The sequence below is a fragment of the Halictus rubicundus genome, chromosome 16, assembly GCF_050948215.1.
Source record: "Halictus rubicundus isolate RS-2024b chromosome 16, iyHalRubi1_principal, whole genome shotgun sequence".
NCBI lineage: Eukaryota > Metazoa > Arthropoda > Insecta > Hymenoptera > Halictidae > Halictus > Halictus rubicundus.
Window position 1 is genome coordinate 3,365,562 of NC_135164.1, and position 22,107 is coordinate 3,387,668.

The window sequence follows — 22,107 nt, forward strand, 5'->3', positions numbered from 1 at the left end:
CTCGATGATCATAAAAATTTAATTATCGGTGCAGTATGTCTGATGATTAATTTGCATAATTAAAGCTCTACCGTTTCTTGTACCCCATTGTGATAGCAAATATGCATAGTTGAGGCAGGAGCTGTAGCGAAACTGATTAATTGTTCTCGAATAATGCGCGCAGAGATATGGAAACAACGTATTTCGTAAAATTTGCCCGACGACTATTAACTACAAAAACGTAGCAATTAACAGCTTGAGAGTTCATGCTTTTATACGAAAAGTTTCGGAAATGTCGCGGCGGGTCCCGTGATTTTCTCCATCACGTTGGCGAACATGAGACAGAAAGGATTGACGTTGGGGAACTGTGGAAATTTTGAAACAACATTAATTGAAGGAGGCACTGTTAATATCAACTTTGCGGGGAACTGCCGCGGACCTTCGCGACATTTCTGAAAGACAAATCGCAGAAACAGGAAACGACCTTTGAGCGATTCCCCGTAAGCTTCAGGGCGCATGAAATAATTGAACTGGCTTCGCAAGTAGTTCAAACAGAAGATCAAAAACTGCCAGCAAGTGAACGGGAACGTTCGAGAATGTTTATTTTCGCAAGTACTGCAAGTTGCTTGTTATCAAATTGAAACGATTATTCCTGTTTCATGCGATTGCTTCTAAAACTATGATCTTGGATAAAGGGCGGCTACAGTTCGTTCGTGTCTAGACGGCTGACCTAAGTAGTGTCCAGACGTTTTCAATGCCATTCAAGTTCGGCAAATTGGCTGACACAGAGCTAAACCAACAGTAATCGATAGTAAGATATCGTATCATAGTAACAAATCAATTGGTACGTACACTTGGCCATCGATGTGTTCAATAACAATACGGACAGCCAATGGACAATTTGCCATTTATGGCGCATGTGAGCCCACAAGTGCGAAATGTTTTCGTGCGGTTCTAGTTCACCAGCTGCGGAATTGTAATTCCATTTTAACCAATTAAAACGGTACGCAACTTTGTCGGCTTCGTAAACATAGAACAACGGGAGTTTTTTTTTTCAAATTTTGTGCGCGTAGGATACTACGGCAACAGGATCCTTCAATTCGAGCCAATAAAGTTACAAAAATAAATGATTGCGTGCGCGATGATGTTTTCTAATCGTACATCAGTTTTTAAGGAGTGAAAAATTTTCGAAGGTGTTCGTAGACGTTCGAATTCGCGACATTTACAATTAGTGCCGTTGAAACGTCCCGAAGCGAACGGGTCTCCAATAACGCTAGGCTTAAAAGTCGAACGCAAAGAACCATTTTTCTTGGCACTCGGATATTTCAACTGCATATTGCTAAAACGAAGTGAAGGAGAAATCTACTCACGTTCGACGGAATTCAGAACAAACGGCTGACTTCGACGTCCCATTTCACTTCATCCACTCCGCCGCGAATCGTGCACTCGTTCCCGTCAGAGAAATGCATTCGATTTAGACACCAGACACGCTGAAAATTGTCGCGGCCCGAGACAATAACTTTTCTTCTCTCTTTTCCCCCTGCCCGGCTTGAACGGTTAACCGAGTCAAAAAAAGAGAAAAGTTACTACGATGAAAAATTAAAAAAAGAAAACAAAAAACACGTGAACGTGTCGAGAGGAAAAAAGAGCGCCGCACAGTGTGCGGCTATATTGACACCGATCGATCCGTCGCGATAATTATCCTAGTTGCACTTTGGTGCACATTCTGGTTCGAATGTCGCATACAAAGAAAAGATACGGCCATTGTTCGCGCGTATATCCAGCCGCCATACAAACATTTATATCTCCGGTATTAAATTATAATGCACGTTGGCTTTATCTCTCTAAAATAACACTTGCATACTTAGTTAACAGCAATTAAATAGATCCATCCCCAAAACAGAAGTAATTTTCTTTCTTCCCTTGACGAGTGTTCCAACATTTGTCACGTCCATTATACTCTTCGCGATTTATTCGAATATCTTGTGTATAAGGATTGAGAGAAACGCCTGTTAAGGATTTTTATCCGCATATTTTCGTTTAAAGAGGAGACAGTGATTTAACATTTTCAGAGTAAAAAGGTAATATCAAATTACAATAATGTCGTACGGTACTTCAATTTTCATGCGAAATAAATTGTGCAAACGTTTGCGAAATTAAACGTATTATTAGCCGCGAAAGTATGTCCAATGTGGACATTTTCCAGATAATATTGCCTACAAAAACGATAATTCATTAACGCATGAGTGCGAAACGAAAAGAATTTCAATAATCAATGTGCGCTTCAGCGCGTTTTAGCGTATAATCGTTGGCGGTAGATTTGCGAGCGATTTTGCCGCGAACGTATTACTAGAGGAACGATAGAGAACAACAACAGGAAATGGTCAATGTTTTTTGAAACAACAGAAAAATATTTTCAATGGGAAAATGATTTGGTAAAGGGGAAAAAGGTTTCCATGAATGTTTTCAGACCGAATGTTTGTTTGTTTCCGAATTCCAGAGTCCAACGCCACCGCAATACGTATTCTGGTATCACAATAATCGAATGATAAATTTCGACACCACGCGAGGCAGCGTAACCGTACAAACCGACGCCACTTCGACTCAAAGTCGATTGTCGATTCACCAAGCGGTGGAATCGGACACAGGCAATTACACGTGCAGCGCCTCGAATACCAAGCCGGCGTCCATCTTTGTCTTTGTCACCGAAGGTAGATACTTAGCTGTATTTCATCTTTCCAATCAATTCCACCGATATCTTTATTACCACGCTACTGGAAACAATTGTCGCGCTGTTCAACCGTTTAACGACGTAACAATTTTCCTCGAATTCATCCACAACTTTCACAACATAATAAATACAGTCTCGAAACAATGTGAAAACTTCGTCGCTTATATCGTGCACAGACGCTGCCTTTAGTGTCGGGCGTGGGGAAGCATAACGAAACAATACTAATTCAATGATAAAACCAAAATATTTGCGACATTTTCCTGATTAAAATGAGACCAAACATGACACACAGTGTTTACTCGATACATGTCCAAAACACGTGTCTACCCAAGGACACATATCGGCCAGGAGATACTATAAATTGGATAACTTAATGATCGCACAGCTAAGAAAATTTCAACGGCGTGTGGATTTGCCCGATGCAATCAATATTTCCAGTAGCGTGCATACAGTGACCCACAAAGTTTATTCGATTTAATTTGATTGATCTTTTAATGAAAAATTTCGTGCAGCAAAACGTAGTATGATTCGACGATTAAACGATTTACTTTAATTACATACAATTACTCGGGAACCAATCAAATTAAATTGAATAAACTCCGTTCTTGTGTGCAAACAAAGTGCGCCACTGTGCTTTCCATCATTTTGTTTTTGGGACTGTTTGAAACTTCGAGACCATATATAATGTGTTAAACTTGTTTCAGGTGACAAAATGGCAGCCATTCAGCGTCGCAAGACATCGGCTGCGGAGAAAAATTTCTGTGAATTGCTAGTACTAATTGTCACCATTGCGATAGACGCCGTTTTAACGCGATAAGCGTTTCTCTTCGATATGTCCATAATTATTATTATACCGTTACTTCCGTTTGTGATAGATAGGCTACTATTCTGCGATTTTGTCCCTCTATTCACTCTCCTTCTTTCCCTTCATGCTGGACATCTTCATGTCATGCGATCTCTCGTTTCACGTTACTTTTCAATATTCTTTCTTCCTTATAGTTTCTCTTGGCATTCCACGCATTAATCGATCATCGGTCTCATCTCTCTGCCCAGTATCGTTTCTCGCGACATCATACATACTATTCTGCGTCTATCGCCGTCATCCCTCGTCTCGTTTCCTCTCTTTTTAATTTCATCGCCGAGGTTGCCGCCGGCCGAATGATTTCGATATTATACACATACACATATATACGAGATTCTCATGGTAGAATATGCGTGTTCCATGACTCGCGTGCGACCGAAATTGTTAGAACGCTCGCGGATAATTGCGATTTCTCTCTTTCTCTCCTCTCCCTTTTCAACTTTCTTCGATCCCGCTCCCAGCCAACGGCCATTTTCCTCTGTGCGGCGGGGCGCACGTCGGAACGGTCTCGAGCAATGAAAATTATCTGACCGCGGAGATCGTTTTGGTAAATCGTAAAAGTAATTGTCGTTCCTTTCTTTCTTTTTTTTTTTTTTTGTTTCTCCCTCTTTCTGTTCTACGAGAGGAAACATAACTCTCCGGTAATCATTACACGTGACCGAGTTACGTGAGAAACGCGAATCGTGGCGCAAGAAAAAAAAACAGCAAGATTTTGGGCGGTTAATTGTCCAGGTAATCAGCAAACGGTAAACGGACATAGTCGCAAACATTCGGTAACAGAGCCCGTTGTTTTACTCGGCGAAGATTATTCTACGGAGCCAATCAGATGCCCGCGGCAAAAATTATTTGCGTATGGGAACCGTAATCAATTTTCAATTAACGGTGGCTCGAGCAAAACGAAAGAATCAGCAGAGTTTATGTTGTATGTTTATTTGCTAAACACGGAGTCAGAAATGTTTGTCTATCAATAGATGTTTTACTAAGTTAAACAGTCGTTTCCGCAACTTTCGTTGTCGTTCCTTTCGTTCGATCAGATATACGTGTTTCAGTACTCTGCAGCAATTAGTAGTAATACATTTTGCGAAGAAACAATACGTTTATATTTTTCTTTTCTCAATGTAATTAACTCTTGTATCCTACTGCTCTTGTATATATCAGGAAGATCGGCTAAATTCAAGAAACTATGAATTATGAACAAGGACCTCCCGTCCGCAATTACTCGTCTTTGTACATACAGCAGTACATACAAATTTGTGCATTTGTTATGTTGAACCTTGTCACCGCTAAACCTACCGAGCCCTAAAAGTAACTGGTACATGTTGTCCTATAAAAATGACGAGATTATTTGGATTCTGCGCGGTTCGCACTACGCAAAAGCATCTTTATAATTTCAATAATTGCGGAATCAAAAATCTAGAACCGGTGGCGGTAGGTTTATCGTTGACTGAATACTTCCTGCTTTTAAGTATCGTTTGTCCCGTTCATCTTTCGTGTAAAGAGTCTGCGGGAGTTTGTGAGAAAATTCTGCCATTGTAAATACAACAGCGTGCGCGTTCGAGGCGGCATTATCTAGTTCGACCGAGTAACTTTCCGGCGACGCTTCGTTTCGGGCGCGGAATCGGGAAATCTTTCGATTCGCGACGGTTTTATCGAGTTATATTCACACGTTCGAAAAAAAAAAACGAACCGGCGGCAAATCGTTTCTCGGCCGAAGTTTCGCGGAACACGAGCATGCTTCCCCCCCCCCCCCCAGGAACATCTGTCCGATGTCAATTTGGTTTCACATTTCTCCGGCCGATTTGTTCTCGTCGCAAGTTCGCAACGAGTTCCCGGAATCCATTCAGCCGTCGTCAGAACGAGCAACAATTCGGCGTCGTTGCAGTTCCACGCAAGTTTCGCGACGCGGCGTCCTCGGTGCCGATCGCCGCCGATACGCCGCCGATACGCCGAGCAGCAGACACGACCGACGGAGAGAGAGAGAGAGAGAGAGAGAGAGAGAGAGAGCGTGCGTGAACATGAACGAGAAACTTTTACGAGAAATTGATACCGTTGTTGCCGGGCATCGCGTCGAATTTACGAGACCTCGGCCCACCCCTTTAATCACCCTCGACCCCTGCGACCTTCATTCCCATGTCGGTTTTCGTATAATTAATCACCACTTACCTCGTTTCAATTTCATTTTATCGACGATCGCGTTACCGAGCATGCAACGGCGACCGCGCCGCAATCAATATCAACCGCGTGCATTATTTTCTTATTCCCCGCCGTGAACCAACTCGAAACGAAAACGTTCTCGCAAAATGTTTTTCCCGTCTACCGCCAAGTCCCTCGATTTGCCCGACACTTTCGACGAACCGTTTTCGTTCGACACGCTCAAAAAAACATTTTTTTTTTTTTTCTGTCCCCCACCGCCCACCCCCGATCGTGTACACTGCCAGCAAAAAGTTTTGTTTCAACACGTCCGGTAGCGGAGTGTTTATTTAGCTAACGCCCTCCTCGTAGCTGTTCCGTTAAACGCGGCGTATCTATCCTTTCCGCAGAGTATAAAACAAATATCGCAGAGAACCGTTGGACCCTCGAATATCACGCGTCACGTGATGCGATCTGAAGCAACAACGTGCGTAAAATTCCTTTTGATTTTCCTTACACCAGAAATATGAAATCGTTCTCGCGTTATAGTGGTGACAAGAAATGAATCAATGTCAGCTGGGTTCAAATGATCGTTTCTATATTTAAATACTTGTCCAATTGTTTGGTCTTATCACAGATAAAGAGTAATGAGTTATTCAAATGCGTAACGTTTCATACACATACACACACACACGCGCGCGCGCGCGCGTTTTGATTTATGCTTTCGAATTTATGTTCAGCGGAATCAATACGGTGTCCCATCGCGTAAGACAAAATGGCGTGGAATATATCGAAACGTAAATCGAGGGACAAGTGTATTAGGTGTACCAACAAATAATTAACTAATTTCTTTGGTCGTACGTGTCGGTATGCAGTCAGTCACAAAAGTGTGAGTGGATGCGTTCAAGGATGCAACGTTTATGTCTTTCATTTCACAAATGCAAAAAGCTTAATTAAGAATCCAGAGAGTACCGATAAAGTTCGTTTGTTCGACAATGTGATTTCTCGAAATACGTCCAAGTCTAGTAGTTCGTTAGCTTGATAGTTGTAATAATTCTGAATATCACTGAAACTGCCAAATGTACTGAATCTTTTAGAATATTTTAGGTGAATAGGGTCTATGTACATCTTCGTGACTAAATGTATGCAGCCATGATCGGTGATGTATCTTCGCTACCATACTTTACCGTGTAAAATTGTCGTAGAATGTTAGGGAACGGTGACTAACTATTTTAAGAGGCCACGTGTACGTATCCGTTTCGTTGTAACATTTCATTTGGCAGAATAGTGAATTACAGATTGGTACACCCGATATGATTAAAAAGACTGAAAAAAAAGCTACCGGAAGGAGGACGGTTTCTTTTCAAAGGAAAACACAGAACAAAATTTTACAAACATATCTGAGTCTAAGCTTTGTAAAATCGATCGAAAGTTTATTCTCCGTTCCGGAAGAAGTCGAGGGTGAAAATGGGTACACTCCGGGATCGCGTTTCGCATAGATAGATTTTATTGAACCACTAACTTTTATCTTCCCGTAGGAATCGTTGCGCACTCGTCGACATTTCGTCTGCATTAGAAACGGGCATTCATTTTGGGGAACGACACCGAACAGCATTACATATCGTGATTACGTTAACGACGCCATATTGCTCTGCAAGTAGAACGGGGGATTCGATCGGAGTACATGTATGTCAGCGAAAATCGAGAGATCTCGGAACGGAAATGCAGACGAAAAGTTTCAAAAGGGATCAAGTAATCAATATTGTACTTATTTATTATTCGCGTTTAATAGGAACCCACGCGAGAGCGAGGAAAAAAAGAAGAAGAAGAAGAAGAAGACGAAGAACACAAACACACAAACGAATAACTGCCGTGTCAGTTGACGTAGCGAGACCATATATTTGCGTAACGAACGTTTCACAAAGTGCTCGTCGAGGCGACCACGAGATTTTACAATTCTTCGAAATAAGTCTGCGTATATTAGTTGGAGTTCCCGGATGCATGCGCGTCAATCGATTTTCCTTCAATTATGTATCTTCTCGCCAAAGGAACGTCGAGGAACTTTCTCTCGATTATCTTTGTTGCAAGGAACTTACATCAACCTAGGAAGACCATACACACATAAAGAGAAGTCCTCGGAAGCAACAAATTTCTGCTAGACCAAATCATTTCTGTCGAATAAGAATTTTATAATTGCCAATTTTTGCGGGTCTTTGGCAGGAAGAAAGTCTCAACGCATTATCTGTTGCTAAACAGTCTCTGAAAATAAAGGATGAATTATTGAGGGATTTTTGGTAAATCAAAAGCAACTTGTCTTGAGATTACTATTACTTAAAAGAAAAAGTTTAAGCTCTATTCAGCTACATTCAAGAACGTATAGCAATAGACATACTTTTATTATGGAAAATTATTCTCATCTAACCAGTGGTTACAAAGCTGAGGATGAAGATTACGTTTTCCGGAAACTATTTGCAAAGGATTATTATTTGCATGCAACCGCGTGTATAGCGAAATCAATGCGTAAAATGTTAAGAATGTATAGTAGCGTGGCGCTGAAAGAAGTGTACGTTAGAGTACCGTGTGCTTGGTTACAGGGGGCCCTGCTTTGAGAAAAACAAAGGGCTCGTTGAACAGTTGCTCGTTGTTCCTTTGGCGAACACGTTGGAGCTTCACGTTCCGCTCGGGGACATGAATTTGTGTGTGGATCGTACGCGCGTCGCGTGCTATTACTATCGATCAAATAGAAAGAGAGAGAGAGAGAGAGAGAGAGAGAAGAATGTAAACGATGAGAGAGAGAGAGAAAAACGGGGGGCACGGGAAGAAGAAGGAGAAACACGGAGAAAACAGAAACACGAAAAAGGCGAAATAAAGCAAGCCACGACTCTTAGGCTTATTTCGATCGATTCATTCACTCGACAGCCTCACTCTACGATTCGTTTGCGAGGGTACGTTTCCCGCCATGATCCTCCGCGCCTTGGTTTTCACCTGCGTTAAAACCAACGACCCCCTTCCTAAATCCCTCTCCGCTCCCCCCAAAACGAATTTTAGTCACGCAATATTGAGGTACTCCATAAATATAGACCTTTTAAAAAAGAAGAAAAAGAAAGAAAGAAAGAAAGAAAGAAAGAAAGAAGGAAGGAAAGAAAGAGAAAAGGTAGTCAATCGTAGTCGTTTAATAATTCTGATCTCAACTTACAAAACTAGGGTAACTTTAAACAAACAAAAAAAAAACCGAAAGAAACGATATTGTACGCGTTGGAGCGAATCGTTGAGACGAGGAGGAAGCAAGCGCAAGATCTAACGTTTCTACGGATACTATTTGATTTTCCTCGAGAGTGATGAGAACAGGGAGAAAGGGAGAGAGAGTGAGAGCGAAAGTGAGAGAGAGAGAGAGAGAGAGCGAGAGAGAAAGGGAGAACACTCGTCGACGATCTCTTCCTGGTATATGCGAGAGAACGAACAATGATAGAGACGTAAGATCAGTAGGATAATAGGTAATAAAAGTCTTTATTACTCGAAACGAACAATTCGATCTGCGCGACGCGTTTTACACGTTTACCGCGTGTGTCTCGACATCGATAGTGTCTACCATAGAAGGTCTCTGTGTATTTACGGCATGTCGTAATTGTATCATCACACCGACGTAATCCTTAAGTACATACGAAGTTCTACTGCGTAAGAAGTTTATAAAAAGTCGCGATCGGTTCCTCGTCGTCGATCAGAGGTCTCGATTTTACGTTTCCGTTCCTCCTTTCTTTTCACTTATCGTTTATACCCCCCCTTTTCGATTAGACGTTCTTGCGTACTACCGGACGCGTAAGTACTTAGACCCACGAAAACGAACAAACAAACAAACAAACAAACCAAAAATGAAGAAAAAGGAAACGAATCTTTTCGTACGTTGCTTAACGTTCTCGCCCGCTTTTTTACTAACCTTTGTGTGTATTACTTCGAACATTATCCGCATACGTTGAAACCGAATTTTAATAAAATCCACAATTGAAAGATCGTCTTGTTTGCTGTCTGTATCGCACGCAAGTTGTTCGAAACAAGCCTCGACTGGCTATGTAGAAATAAGGAGACGGTGGTCTGGAGTGTTTGAGGCTGACCTTTCTTGCCTGTACTGTGTTCTTACTGACTACTAGTCAGTAGTCAGTGGTCAGTGACTACTCCGGCGCGATCTCCACTCGGGCCGCTACCGGACGTCAGATGACACTACCAAACACAGGTCATGCTACTCACGAACGCGAACCGGCGAAGAAGCGAGTTTCTTGGCGATTATGTTCCCGTTAATGTCTGGTAGACAATGTTTTTCAGTTAGGTAACTATCCGAATTTATATTAAAACGGCAACTTCTTGGCGGGGCTGCTGGTACCGGTGACCTTCATTACGCATTCTTTCAAGGACCTCCCTCTATAGTGATATTCGAGAATTTTTTACGAGGTATTTATAACATTCGGAGAAGGTACTCGAATGGTTTTCAGGCGATAATAATAGAGCATAACTATTGTTGTCGTCCGAGACAAAGAAATGTAAGACATTTCTTAATCTATATAGGCTGTACCAAATAAAATGTTACAAGCCGTATTCCTTTCGTTATGGTATTGGCCGTTGCAACAAGCTGCATCGGGTGCACTGAAATTCAGTGGAAACGGAGAAACCTTTCACGAAAATGGAGGGTAGTTTTTAGTGGATCGTATCAAGCGAAGTGAAGCCGGATCGATGGAACTTCTAGCGGGCCGTGTTCATCCTGCACGAAGCGACTGTGTTCCGTTTCATAAATCAATACGAAAGACATCGTGAGCTTTACGACGGCTTTGCCTTCCCCCCTTTTTTTTTTATGTTTCCCCGGTATTCACGACCCCCCGTTACGATCACGCGAAATACCGAAGGTGAGTGCGCCGATAATCCAAACGAATTTCAATAAAGTTACAGAGTCCTTAAACCGAGAAACATTCCTTGTACCTCGTGGTACAGATATCGTTCGTTTCACGAAAATTTCAGATTCCTCGCATACGAATGCCAGAGACGAATAACGGGCAGATAAAACGAGTGTTATCGGACGAGACTGTAAATACTGGACCGAGAATTCTGTAGCATGCACGATGACCTCAACACTGTATCTGCCGGAAACCTGATAACAGGAATGTCTCTTCTACATCAAGGAGTTTTCAAAACGATAATTCTAAAACGTATAACGCACCTAACAGATATTTATCATAAATGGATTTGTAAATGTCACTTATACATAGATACAAAAAATATTAAAAGTCGAATTTTAATTAGTTATGAAATGGTTCGTACGATGAAGGATGATGGACACGTGTGTAAGTACAGGTACAATATACATATACTTTATTTCCCTATATACAATACACAGTGTAAATTTTCACTGGTTTTCGATGAAACAATGTAAGATAGGTAAGAAAAGGAAAATGATCAAATATATGTAATTATTTTTCGATTGTGACATTTCTTATTTAATACACAAAAAGTAAAAAATTCGAATAAAGTGTAATGCAAAATCATAACCAGTATCAAAAAAATATCACGGGACTTGCAATGGCTAACATGATAATTGGAACAACTTCGTTACAGCCCATCCATACAATATTAGTACAATCATTCCTTATTCTTATAATAATATGCAAAATTTATAAAATTTAAATTATACCTTTTCCAAAAATTGGAACAATGCGATAAGAATCAGACAAAATTTTGTTCTGCAACTGTTTGATAAAATGTAAAAGATATTTGGAAGTGGGTTTTATGTACATACGAAAACGTGACGTGAAAGTTAATTAATTCGTGATAAATGGGTTTAAAAATAACCAACAATGTATACCGTTTGTTTGAAATATTTCTTAAACTATAAGATATATTGCTTTTAAAATAAGATAACAGTTAAAATTCATAACTGATTATACAAATAATAAATTGGAATATTGCTTGTGTTCTCGTCTATAGTAATTCATTTGGCTGAGATTACTCTTTCCGGGCACAAAACTCTTTCTGCATAACTAGGAGATAAGTAACACGTTTCAAGGTCCCTTCACTCGTCATTACCTTTATACAACTATAATTTATTGAACAAACAAAATATTGTAAATCGATTTAACAGTATACAACATGCTAATCTATCTATAAAAATCTTAAAAGTTCGTATGTACTAATTACGTTAATTCTTTAGTTAACCTGAGAAATTTGGAAAAAAGAAAATTATTTCATAATAATACTTTCTCTATCATTATACATCTCGCCTTCCAAATCAATTATACATGCCTACAATTTTGCCCTTTAACCTTCGAAAGCAACGAAGTGATTTAAATGTTCCCTTGTAGGTAACTTCCTCGTACGTATACGTACACGTATACATAGAGCCGTAATATACAGGACGTTTCATAAAATGTGATAAATTTTGGAAATAAAAGATTCCTTAAAGATAAGCCTAATTCTTGATGTTCTCATGTTTTACAAAAAAAAAAAAAAAAGAAACGCACCTCAAAATACTGCTATACAAAATGCTTTTAATTATTATCATTTAACCTTTATGTGAGCATTTAAGTCTCTATCGGCTAATTCCTTTATTCCTAAGATTTAGTCTTATAAAACTTTCGAGTTCTTGAAACAGTTTGTCTTCCCTTTCCTTCTCAAAAATATACGCGTACTTTTGAATCTTACTTCTATATCATGAATCTCTTATTTCCTGAATGTAACACACATTAAAAAACACCTTGTACATATACATGATAGATATACATATGTAATATAAAGAATCTTATACCTTATAACAGATTATTAACTTAATTCCGCAAAAGAACTCTATAAAGACGTACTTTTGTTACGCCATGTTGAATCAAGTATTCCCTTAAGAAATTTCTATAAAAAAAATAACTGCTTCTCAAGCATAAACAATTGTAACACTTACATAAATTTTTACAATTTGAAAATAGTAAATAACATTGTTCAATGAATTTCATGGGGAGTCCTTTTGCAATCAATAGTACGATATCTTTATCGTAGTAATGTAAATCTAGATAACAAAAAATATATATTTTACAGTATCGTTACTTTACTATGGTTTTTAAATAAACTGTTATCTTCATATAGATTACATGGTAATCTTTACCACAAGAATTATCAATCTGGATCACTGTTCCCGTAAAACCGATAAACATTTTTTGAGCAATTCCGCGTGTGCCTACAAATGAAAAAATATTTTATGAATCACTGTGATATATGTAAATACAAAAGACAGAAGCATCCTTACTTTTGCATGTTTTATTTCTAGTTCTGTTAATTCGATTAAATTCTTTCTAAAAGCGGCTACTCTTCTCGTTTTGAAATCCGTTAGTTCTGGAATTGACATTAAGTGTTATTTGTCTCATTAAATAAATAAGAATGAAGAAGACATATTCTGTACCTTCTTTTCCTTTCTCTGACATCTGTTCAAATTTTTCGCACGCTTCCATTTGAGCTTTTTCTGCCTGTATTAACAAAAATAATAGAAAATGTTAAGTTTCATGATACATAATAATATTGGTACTTAAATTGATATCAAAAGTTTTTGCTTCATAACATATACAAAACCAAATAAAGCATGCAAATTTTAAAATTCCATTATTAAAATTCATAATCAAAAAAAATATTTTTAAAATTAAATTTTTCATTTACATATTAATATCTAGGCTAGCCTATGTTGTGTCTTCTACTATAAAAATCTATTCAGCTTTTAAATTTCATCATTGTAAAAGGAAAAATAAAAATACATGCAAGTTCTGCTCATGCATAACATTGAAAATACTGACTTGATGTGTAATCATTGATTTCAATGTTTTCAGTATCTCCGACATACAGAGAGTATAATGTTATTTTTGTACATTGCAGAATACAACTTCAGCGTTATCAACATTTACAAGATTTGATGGTATACATGCACCAGTTCGAAAATTTATCATATTATTATACATATTTTTAAGTAAACGGTATCTTTGTATTTTTTTAATTAAATATCATTTCTTAGTCGGCTCTTTTGCTTAATACCATTGATATTTATAAGTCGCTATTTGAAATAACAAAACTATTGAAAATTCAATTGATGCTATATAGTTAGTCTGCAGCGTACATATAATGTACTCTATTTCAAAGTATACGTACATACTGAGAGCTAAACATGACATTATTAAAAATAGTGTATACTGTAACAAGGCAACAAATGTACGAATAGAGAAAAACACACCTCCGCAACCTCCACTGCCTTGATGAGCAAGAAAAATTAAATTTCTGATTAGATTCTATGCATGCTTCAATTGAACATTGCATGTTATTTACATATATGTACTCATATATCAAGAATATTAACCCATTCAATACCAACGTCGACTTTAGTCGGCATCCGTTTAATGAACTATAAGCGGTACAGAAAAAGTTTATTCGTGGACGCGTACCCGGTAAAAAAAGGGTTAAGAAAATATATTTTCCGTTCTATATGTTTTGTACTTTGAATATACTCATGAAAAGTAATATACTCATGAAAAGTAATATACTCACAGCATGAACATCTTTATTTTTGGCACGGGCTTTCTCAAGAGCACGATTTGCAGATTCGTATGCGTGTAAAGCTTTCAATCTTCTAAAAAGCAACCGTTTGGCTGCAGCTGTATCCCTCATGTAGTACCGAAGAGTGTCTGACAATTTTAAGTCCTCATCAGATGCTACTCTGCCCTCAACTTTCTATTGCATCACATTACAACATTAAAAATAAAAGTAATACGACTAGAGATATTAGGAAAATTAAGATCGAAACATCTTACTCTTAGCTTTTCAAACGTCTCTGCTATTTTTGTCAGAAATCTCTCCAGTTTACCATTATCAGTTGTAGCTAATTGTAAAAGATTCGTCGATATCTTTATATACGAATCCGCCACGTCTTTGTGTTTAGCTGTTTGGCGATCTGCGCGAGCTGTTGCTTCTTTTAAATTCTGATGGTACGTTTGTAAAAACGACATTTCCTGATCAAAAAGGTCATTTACATCTTTTACAGTTGCCGATAAATAATATTCATCCGTTGTAGTTGAGAAAGATTTTACTAAACCCCCAAACATTTCCATTTTGTTTTTTCCTAAAATAAAATAGGCAATGTATATTTTCTTTTTACCTTGAACGATACTCACAATGTAAGACCAATATAAAATGAAACAAAAATTATATTCAAGCACCAAAATCATTACCTCTCACACAAAGATCTTGATCATATTCTAAAAACACTCTTAAATTATGATCGTTTTGAAAAACTGGGTGGTTTGCTAGTCTAGTTAAAAACATTTCGTGCATGGCAACAGTTTTCTTAAATGTAGCTAAATACTCACTGTAATAAAAGTATAGCATTATGAAATGAAAATTATCAATTAAGCTAGGCTTACGTTAATATCTCGAATATATTTTAATTAATACTTACGCTTCCAGTTCCTGCTTCATTTTATTAAATTCTTCGCGAGTCATGTTACCTTCACCTTCTCCAAGCTTCTGTAACTTTTCTCGAGATGCATCAAAATCTGGTCTCGGTGGACAAGGTGGAATCTAAAAATATACGATTTCACCGCACATTAATTATCACCATTATTATATACTTAGAACTTAAATCTCATACGAATTGTAAGAACGTACAATATAGCCAGCATACTCTTCATTCTCTTCGAATCGATCGTGTAACCATACAAATTCTTCATGTTGCCTCACAACTAAATTGTCTCGTTTTTGAAAGTATGGCAAAGTAGTCTTTGTATGTACAGTGAATTTCACTTTATCTTTTTCACTAAGAGCATCTGAAATATCCACCTGCAGCGGTTTATCGGAGAGGTCTACATTATCTGCATGAATTGTCTGTAAGTGTAAATGTCTAAGATTAGAAATAGAAAATTATAAAGTGGAAATATCAAATATATAAAAACCAAAATTCAAGTAATCATTATCAAAACAAAACGATAGAAAAAAATAATGAAAAAAAACACCACTGTGAGTACCTTTTTAAGGGGGACGTTACTTAAAATATCGGCAGTATCGCATATGCCGTCCTGAAACATTTCGCTCAATTAAAGAAACGTGCACAGAAGATTTGTAACAGTACAAAAAATTCAACTATAACGTATTCAATTCGTCATGAAGTCCAATCGGCGGACTAGTGATAACAGGTTCCACCTACCATCATGGCGTCCAAGCGTCTTTTTGACACGTTTTGTGTTTCACGATATGCGACTGTCAGAAATAATCCGATAATGATCTCAGCTATACTACCGCAGTCAGCTTTTCTCGGCACTACAATAACTGCTCTTGTACTTATGATATCGCGAGAACGATCACCATTGGAAAATTTTCCGCTGGTAAAACACACTTAACCGAATCATAACATGTCAGAATGCGGTATATTCGGGACACATATGTTGATATATCAGCTGTAAGAATAAGACAGTCGGACGTCAATTCATAAATCCCACTAAACTATCAATGCACGAATTTCTGTGCAACGTAATTGGTATCCGCGGAAACGAAGCAAGAGAAAATTTTGGTAGATTTAAGAATACTCCCTCGGCACACGTGTCAAGCACATAAATACCGACTTATCGTCAAATATCTGTTAGGAAGTACGAATGCAATTTGTCCACTTCCACTAACAGTCGAACTCTAAAAAATATAATTATTAATGAGTTGGTAACACTAAAAAAAAGTCATTAAATATTTTTAAAATGTATTCTATATCATAGAAATGAATATATTTTTAAATACCTCGAAAACATTCAAAAACAATATATGTAATCGATCTTTTCAATGCAAGTGTATAATTGATTGTGAGAACGATGATATGACGATATTTTAATTAATTCATAAAAGAAACTACAAAACACATTAAATATTTCCATTATCTCTGAATTCCATATTTGTAAGTGACGGTATATTTCACAATCGTGAATGAACATCTACCTGTCTAAAGTTACGTTATGTAGTTTTTGATCGTTGACAGAAAGTTTTCTTCTGCTCTATGTAACCTACATGAACGACCCTCGGATTCGTGATTACGTGTATATTAATTTCAATCAATATTTTCCTATAACATTGTTTACTTTTTTGTGATTCTTTATACGTAAATTTAAGGTGTCCACAACATCTCATATTGTAAATTTCAATTAAACAGTGAAGTATAATTGAATGTAATCTATTTGAAGCAATATTGAATATGTACTCGAAGTTAAACATTTACTGGTTATGAATTTAACAAGATATTTGCTTTAATGATTTTTAACTCATATTTACATTATTTTTTTTCATATATTTAGTAATATTCGTATTTTATGCATTTAAGTCACAATATATAAACATAAGATAATTATAAATTACTCATTAAGACATGGTTATTACCTGTTCATGTAATGCTTAAACTATTGTAAATCGTATTCAAAGAGTATTTGTTCTATTTGTAGCTTTAAAAATTAGTAAGCATTCAATAAAATAATAATACATAGTAAAATAATAAGCTTTTAAAAATATGTTACTCTAATATATCGCAATACTTTATCTTTTTCAAGATTAACAATGGCAGATCGTTATGATCGATACGAAAAGCTATCATGGAAAGGTAAGTTTACCTGGAAAAAGTTCCTTATAGACATAATTATAAATGTTGTGTCTCATATATCTATAATTTTGTTTAAAAATTTATAACTCATATAGAAGCACGAGACTTGCTTAGAACTTGGAGAGAAGACGGTGAACGCCGAAGTAGTGATGTCGTGCATTTATGGGAAAGGAAATTGATGCTAAAAATGGGCCAATTAGGCAATGAAGGTACGATAAAGTGATTCCTTATAAAAATAAACTGTATTGAAGTAGTAGTTTTAATTAAGTGTATAATAGTTTATATAAACTTGACTAATTGCATAATAATTGCTATAAATTATCATGCAGAATATCTGGTTCTGGAACAAGTTTGTATAGCAGCGTTGGATTGCTATCATCTTTCTCTGGCTAAGTACTGCATCATTATATTGAAGCAAGAGTTTCCTAATAGCTTAAGGGTTCACAAATATCACGCTATGCACCTGGAAGCATTGGAAATGTAAAATTCACTTCAAACGAATTTTTTTTATTTTGAACATATCACTAAACAAGAGTAACATTTATAGGTACGATGAAGCATTAGAAGTTCTGGAATCAATTATAAAAAGAGATGAAACTAATGCTGCACCAAGAAAAAGACGTATAGCTATATTGAAAGCAAGAGGTAGAATACCAGAGGCTATTAAAGAACTTACAGAGTACTTGAAAAAGTTAGTAGCTTTTAATTTTAATGTTAAACATAATACACCATAAGATAATATGTTAATTATGGACAATTTATTTATAGATTTATGAGTGATCAAGAAGCATGGCATGAGTTATGCGATTTGTATTTACAAGAACAAGAATATTCTAAAGCTGCATTTTGTATGGAAGAACTTATATTGTATAATCCGCACAGTCATCTAATTTACCAAAGATACGCAGAAATAAAATATTCTCAGGTAATAGGAGTTCTAATTAACCTCTCGTCTGCGTTTCACAGAATTTATATGTAAAAATTTATTTATTTTAAAGGGTGGATTTGATAATATGGAATTAGCTAAAGTCTACTTTTGCCAAGCTGCAAAACTAAATCCAAATAACATTCGAGCTCTGTATGGTTTATTACTGGTAGGAATGAAATGACTGAAACTTCAATGCATAATTTAATTGTTCGTAATTAATCGTTTACAATGTATTTTCAGGCAACAAATAATATAGCTACGTCGCCTAAATGCCCATCTTCAAAAAAGAAAGATGCTGTAAAACTAAGTGAGTGGGCAGCTAATCAAATTGAAAAGCAATATCAATCAAAAGTTTCAGATGACCAGATTGAAACAGTGGAAGGCTTGCTAGGACAATTGCAACTTGACGTTTAGATATGCAAATTTATATGTATGTATATGTTTAAATATTGTAACATATGTAAATGTACTATTCATTCCTCACAATTTATATACAAATGCAATTTATTGTGACTAATCGACAAATGTTTACATAATCATCTTACGACTGATGAAGCAAACTAATACAAATGTATCGAAATGTTTGCTATGCAAAATACAGCATAATTTATCAGTTAAATAATTGATAAAAAAAACCAATCGGAAAATATTCTACTGTAGAAAAAACAATATTAGATCATAAGACAAAAAACTTTATAACTTTGTAACAGCCATAATTTAATAGAATCAGTAACGATCAGCTCAAGATACCAAGACTTCTATTATCTTTTATTCAGATTCATTTCCTCATTATCGAATCTATTACACATTCCCGCACGTCTTGTATGATTCTCTACATTACATACATCAACGTAAAAGGCAACCATTCAAATAAGTTATACTCTCAAATACTGAATTTAAAGAAAACAATAAACGTTTATTATGTATAAAATTACAGAGTCATTTATTTGAGTTCTTTTTATTATTCTGTTCCCACAACTCTCTTTTCTTGGCCTTTTCTGTAGCTTTCTTCAATCGTTTCTCTTTCCGGCTCTCATTTCGTAACGCAAAATACTTTTCTCGGAAATCGGATAGGTTCATAAAAATTATTTCATCAGATTCCTAGAAAAGAAAGATTGAAAAATTACTTTTATCGTTGTATGATAATGTTTGTTTATTCATACCTTGGGATCCTTTATTTTCATATAAGTTAATAATCTGCGACTGGTATAATTGCTAAGTACTTGTTCGGAATTGGCTATTAATTCTAAACATGGATGATTTGGTAACTGATCTTCTGAATATTGATCCCTGAAAAATATGCTATTATTTTAAATGATGTTTTTACCTATAAAGAAAGAAAATTGAAATACGTCAGAATCCATCTTAGCAGTATGTTTACTATATACTACGCTTTACCTAAATAAAGGAAACCAACATATTAATCTGCCTTTCATTCTAAGGTGTTTGGCAGAGAAACTTAATAAATCTTTATAGATCTCAGGTAGACCATAGCCAATTTTGGAAGGAATATGAGAAGATGCTTGGTGTTCTTCTATTACTGGATTTAATTTTGTTGTACCTATCTTTTCTGTTGCTTCTCTTATACCATAAGGAGCTACAAAAAGTACAAACAGAATTATTAAAAATGTTATGGAGAATGTGATTTAATAAGAATAATTATACGAACGGTCAGTAATTATAGCATCTACAGCCATATCTGAACGCCATAAAGGAACAGAGAAATCTGACACCACAACATCAATGTAATATGAACTTGTTCCATACTGTCTCATATTTGCTGCAACACTTTCGTCTTTTTCCCTAATCTAATAAAAGCTGTAGTAAATATAATTTAATAATATAAAAAATTGATGAATTCAATACCTTTTGCATCTTTCGACTAGGTCTTGTACGACCATGCAACATTAAAAAATCTATATCTGTTCCCAATGTATATCCTCCAAAATGAGAAGCTGCAACTAATAAAGAACCAGTTCCAACAAATGGATCAAGAATAATATCCCCTTTTTTAACTTGAGCTTGATTTGCCATTATTAATGACAACTGGGGATCCATAGATGTATTGCCTATAAATTTTCTGGTTTTTAAAGATAATTTCTGTATCAAGTCTCTTTGCCCACTTGTAATCTAAAAAAGCAAAGAATGCATTTAAATAACGTAAACTAATATAATAAGACAAAATAAAATTACTTACCCATCGACCAAAAAATAATTCGTAAGGTTTATCAGGAATGTTATTAGGATCTAGTCCATAAAATTCTATATAACATAAAGTTGTGTCTGGATTATTTAATTTTACTGGTCCTTCAAATGGTAAATAACTAAAAGACTTTAATATAATATTAATCCTTCTACTACTCTTGTAGCAGTCTGTTTAGTATCATTTTATTTACGTACTTCAATTTTATTTACTTTTTCACTGTGTGAAAAGTGTTTGCAAAATGTCTCAACTATTACTTTAAATGATTTTTGAGGTCCAACATAATTTTTAATTTCTTTAATGGGATAGTTTTTCAATTTACTATGCAGATCTTCGTAGTTTTTACTATTAGCCCATAATTCAATACAGGATCGCACACAGACTGCTCTACTTGCAATTTTATGTGCAATTTCCTCTGAAGGTAAATTAGCAATCCAGTAAGGCTATAAAAAGATTACTTGTGATACAATAAATATTTTGTAACATATCATGAACTAAATACATTCAAATTTAAAATAAATAATTTGCAAAATATAACAATGACTTTGATTTCTTACATGTTTACTCCAGTTTGGATGAGTACAGGTACTTATGTTAAACATATTAAGAATAGATTCCATTTCCTAAAAATAAATGAAAAAGAATATATACAATAAGATTTTAATAAATAAAAATCAAGTAAAAGCATTACTTACAGGTGCTCGAAAATCAACGTGTTCATGAGCAAACCAAAAAAGATATCTTTTCCATTGATTATTCATTGTCATTAATTATTATTTACAAGTACAAATGCAATAAATAATAAATGATAATAAATAATAATTAAATATTAATTCTCAATCTTCAATTTTAGTAACTTTGTATAAACGAACGTATTATGAAAACATCTTTTATTTAAGTTTATAAATGTTAACGTTCGGAATACATATCATTTCTATCGAATATAAATTAATTTTTGATCTCAATTTATACACGCCATTTCTTCGATCGTTAATGTAAGTTGTTTTTTTCATCTACAGGTTATTTGAAGTGTAATTTAAACTATCAAATGTACATGTGTAAATGAAAAGGTTATGATGCACCATTGAATATAATTTGTTGTTATATGTACCACATGTACATAAGTACTTCTCAAAAGCACAGAATACTTAATAGAAGCGAAAGCACAAACGAGATATAGGAGTAGACCAATCGCCATATGGGCTTTCGTCTGGTAGGCCGTACTCGTATACGGGGTTTAGAGTCGTATCTTTATCATTTATTATAGGTATATGGTCTAAGGTTCTCGTTGATCTAGTTGCAACATTTATCGTTCGTTAGAGTAGAGGGCGTAAGAAATCTGGTTGTTGTTAATCGTGTCGGTATTTCAGATCGTGAGACACGAAACCCCATATGGTGATTGGTCTACTCCTATACCTCGTCTGTGCTTATACCTCGTCTGTGGTATAACTCAACGACAAGTCGGACATTCGGGAAAAATTAAGGGTTTAATAATTATATACGCGTTTATTTATTCATTGTTTTGTCTTATATAAAATGATTGTGTTAAAATACAATAAAAATGTTTACATGTAATGTGGATTGCGCATCGGTAACCGTGTTACCACACATGGTAATGTCCAGTAATTGTCGTGGACAATTGCGC

General features: G+C 35.8%; 4 protein-coding genes across 19 annotated transcripts in view; 2 read left to right on the forward strand and 2 right to left on the reverse strand.

Annotated features, from left to right (window-relative positions):
- The window catches only part of Dpr12 (defective proboscis extension response 12), a 160,007-nt gene extending 152,480 nt beyond the window's left edge, over positions 1–7,527 (forward strand). The window contains exons 6-7 of the mRNA XM_076801979.1: positions 2,480–2,690; positions 3,415–7,527. Of these exons, the coding sequence (XP_076658094.1) occupies positions 2,480–2,690; positions 3,415–3,527 (324 nt within the window). The 3' untranslated portion in view covers positions 3,528–7,527. The remainder of the gene's footprint in view (positions 1–2,479; positions 2,691–3,414) is intronic.
- Positions 7,528–11,034: 3,507 nt separating this feature from the next.
- Snx6 (sorting nexin 6) lies at positions 11,035–16,038 on the reverse strand. Of its 7 annotated transcripts, XR_013083588.1 has the most exons (12): positions 15,725–15,896; positions 15,369–15,584; positions 15,160–15,281; positions 14,933–15,069; positions 14,516–14,823; positions 14,253–14,435; positions 13,942–13,959; positions 13,126–13,189; positions 12,973–13,058; positions 12,832–12,903; positions 12,631–12,735; positions 11,035–11,778 (listed from the first exon to the last, which is right to left on the reverse strand). XR_013083588.1 is itself a non-coding variant. In XM_076801962.1 (11 exons), exons 1-11 carry the CDS (start codon positions 15,907–15,909, stop codon positions 12,853–12,855), a joined length of 1,242 nt encoding a protein of 413 aa, XP_076658077.1. In that variant the 5' UTR covers positions 15,910–16,036; the 3' UTR covers positions 11,035–12,852. The 7 variants fall into 7 exon arrangements, 5 of the variants coding, with proteins under 5 accessions (XP_076658077.1, XP_076658076.1, XP_076658079.1 ...); XR_013083587.1 differs by having other exon boundaries at positions 12,631–12,903; positions 15,725–15,895; XM_076801962.1 differs by adding an exon at positions 15,904–16,036 and having other exon boundaries at positions 11,035–12,903; positions 15,725–15,775.
- Positions 16,039–16,235: 197 nt separating this feature from the next.
- LOC143362113 (ER membrane protein complex subunit 2) lies at positions 16,236–19,014 on the forward strand. Of its 9 annotated transcripts, none has more exons than XM_076801986.1 (8): positions 16,236–16,342; positions 17,282–17,331; positions 17,427–17,540; positions 17,661–17,811; positions 17,879–18,022; positions 18,100–18,256; positions 18,330–18,425; positions 18,500–19,014. In XM_076801986.1, the coding sequence occupies exons 2-8, from the start codon at positions 17,289–17,291 to the stop codon at positions 18,671–18,673; spliced, it is 879 nt and encodes a 292-aa protein (XP_076658101.1). In that variant the 5' UTR covers positions 16,236–16,342; positions 17,282–17,288; the 3' UTR covers positions 18,674–19,014. The 9 variants fall into 9 exon arrangements, with proteins under 9 accessions (XP_076658101.1, XP_076658100.1, XP_076658103.1 ...); XM_076801985.1 differs by lacking the exon at positions 16,236–16,342 and adding an exon at positions 16,345–16,409; XM_076801988.1 differs by lacking the exon at positions 16,236–16,342 and adding an exon at positions 16,529–16,546.
- Positions 19,015–19,147: 133 nt separating this feature from the next.
- Positions 19,148–21,857, reverse strand: LOC143362104 (tRNA (guanine(10)-N(2))-methyltransferase TRMT11). Of its 2 annotated transcripts, XM_076801958.1 has the most exons (10): positions 21,545–21,856; positions 21,158–21,203; positions 21,020–21,085; positions 20,660–20,905; positions 20,457–20,591; positions 20,126–20,389; positions 19,929–20,067; positions 19,658–19,856; positions 19,423–19,549; positions 19,148–19,360 (listed from the first exon to the last, which is right to left on the reverse strand). In XM_076801958.1, the coding sequence occupies exons 3-10, from the start codon at positions 21,080–21,082 to the stop codon at positions 19,199–19,201; spliced, it is 1,335 nt and encodes a 444-aa protein (XP_076658073.1). In that variant the 5' UTR covers positions 21,083–21,085; positions 21,158–21,203; positions 21,545–21,856; the 3' UTR covers positions 19,148–19,198. The 2 variants fall into 2 exon arrangements, with proteins under 2 accessions (XP_076658073.1, XP_076658072.1); XM_076801957.1 differs by having other exon boundaries at positions 21,158–21,857.
- Between the last annotated feature and the right edge of the window lie 250 nt (positions 21,858–22,107).

Bases quoted from the DNA above. Each gene is read 5' to 3' on its own strand.
- Snx6 (XM_076801961.1), bottom strand. From the start codon at position 15,784: ATGTTTCAGGACGGCATATGCGATACTGCCGATATTTTAAGTAACGTC. The intron at 15,070-15,159 runs GTAAGTATTAAT...CTTTTATTACAG, and splicing joins ATGAAGCAGGAACTGGAAGC to TGAGTATTTAGCTACATTTA. The intron at 14,436-14,515 runs GTAAGATGTTTC...GTGATGCAATAG, and splicing joins AGACGTTTGAAAAGCTAAGA to AAAGTTGAGGGCAGAGTAGC.
- LOC143362113 (XM_076801986.1), top strand. From the start codon at position 17,289: ATGGCAGATCGTTATGATCGATACGAAAAGCTATCATGGAAAG. The intron at 17,812-17,878 runs GTAAAATTCACT...TAACATTTATAG, and splicing joins CACCTGGAAGCATTGGAAAT to GTACGATGAAGCATTAGAAG. The intron at 18,023-18,099 runs GTTAGTAGCTTT...ATTTATTTATAG, and splicing joins CTTACAGAGTACTTGAAAAA to ATTTATGAGTGATCAAGAAG.
- LOC143362104 (XM_076801957.1), bottom strand. From the start codon at position 21,229: ATGACAATGAATAATCAATGGAAAAGATATCTTTTTTGGTTTGCTCAT. The intron at 20,068-20,125 runs GTATTGAATTCA...AGCTTTTATTAG, and splicing joins CTAGTCGAAAGATGCAAAAG to ATTAGGGAAAAAGACGAAAG. The intron at 19,857-19,928 runs GTTCGTATAATT...TACTTTTTGTAG, and splicing joins AGATGCTATAATTACTGACC to CTCCTTATGGTATAAGAGAA.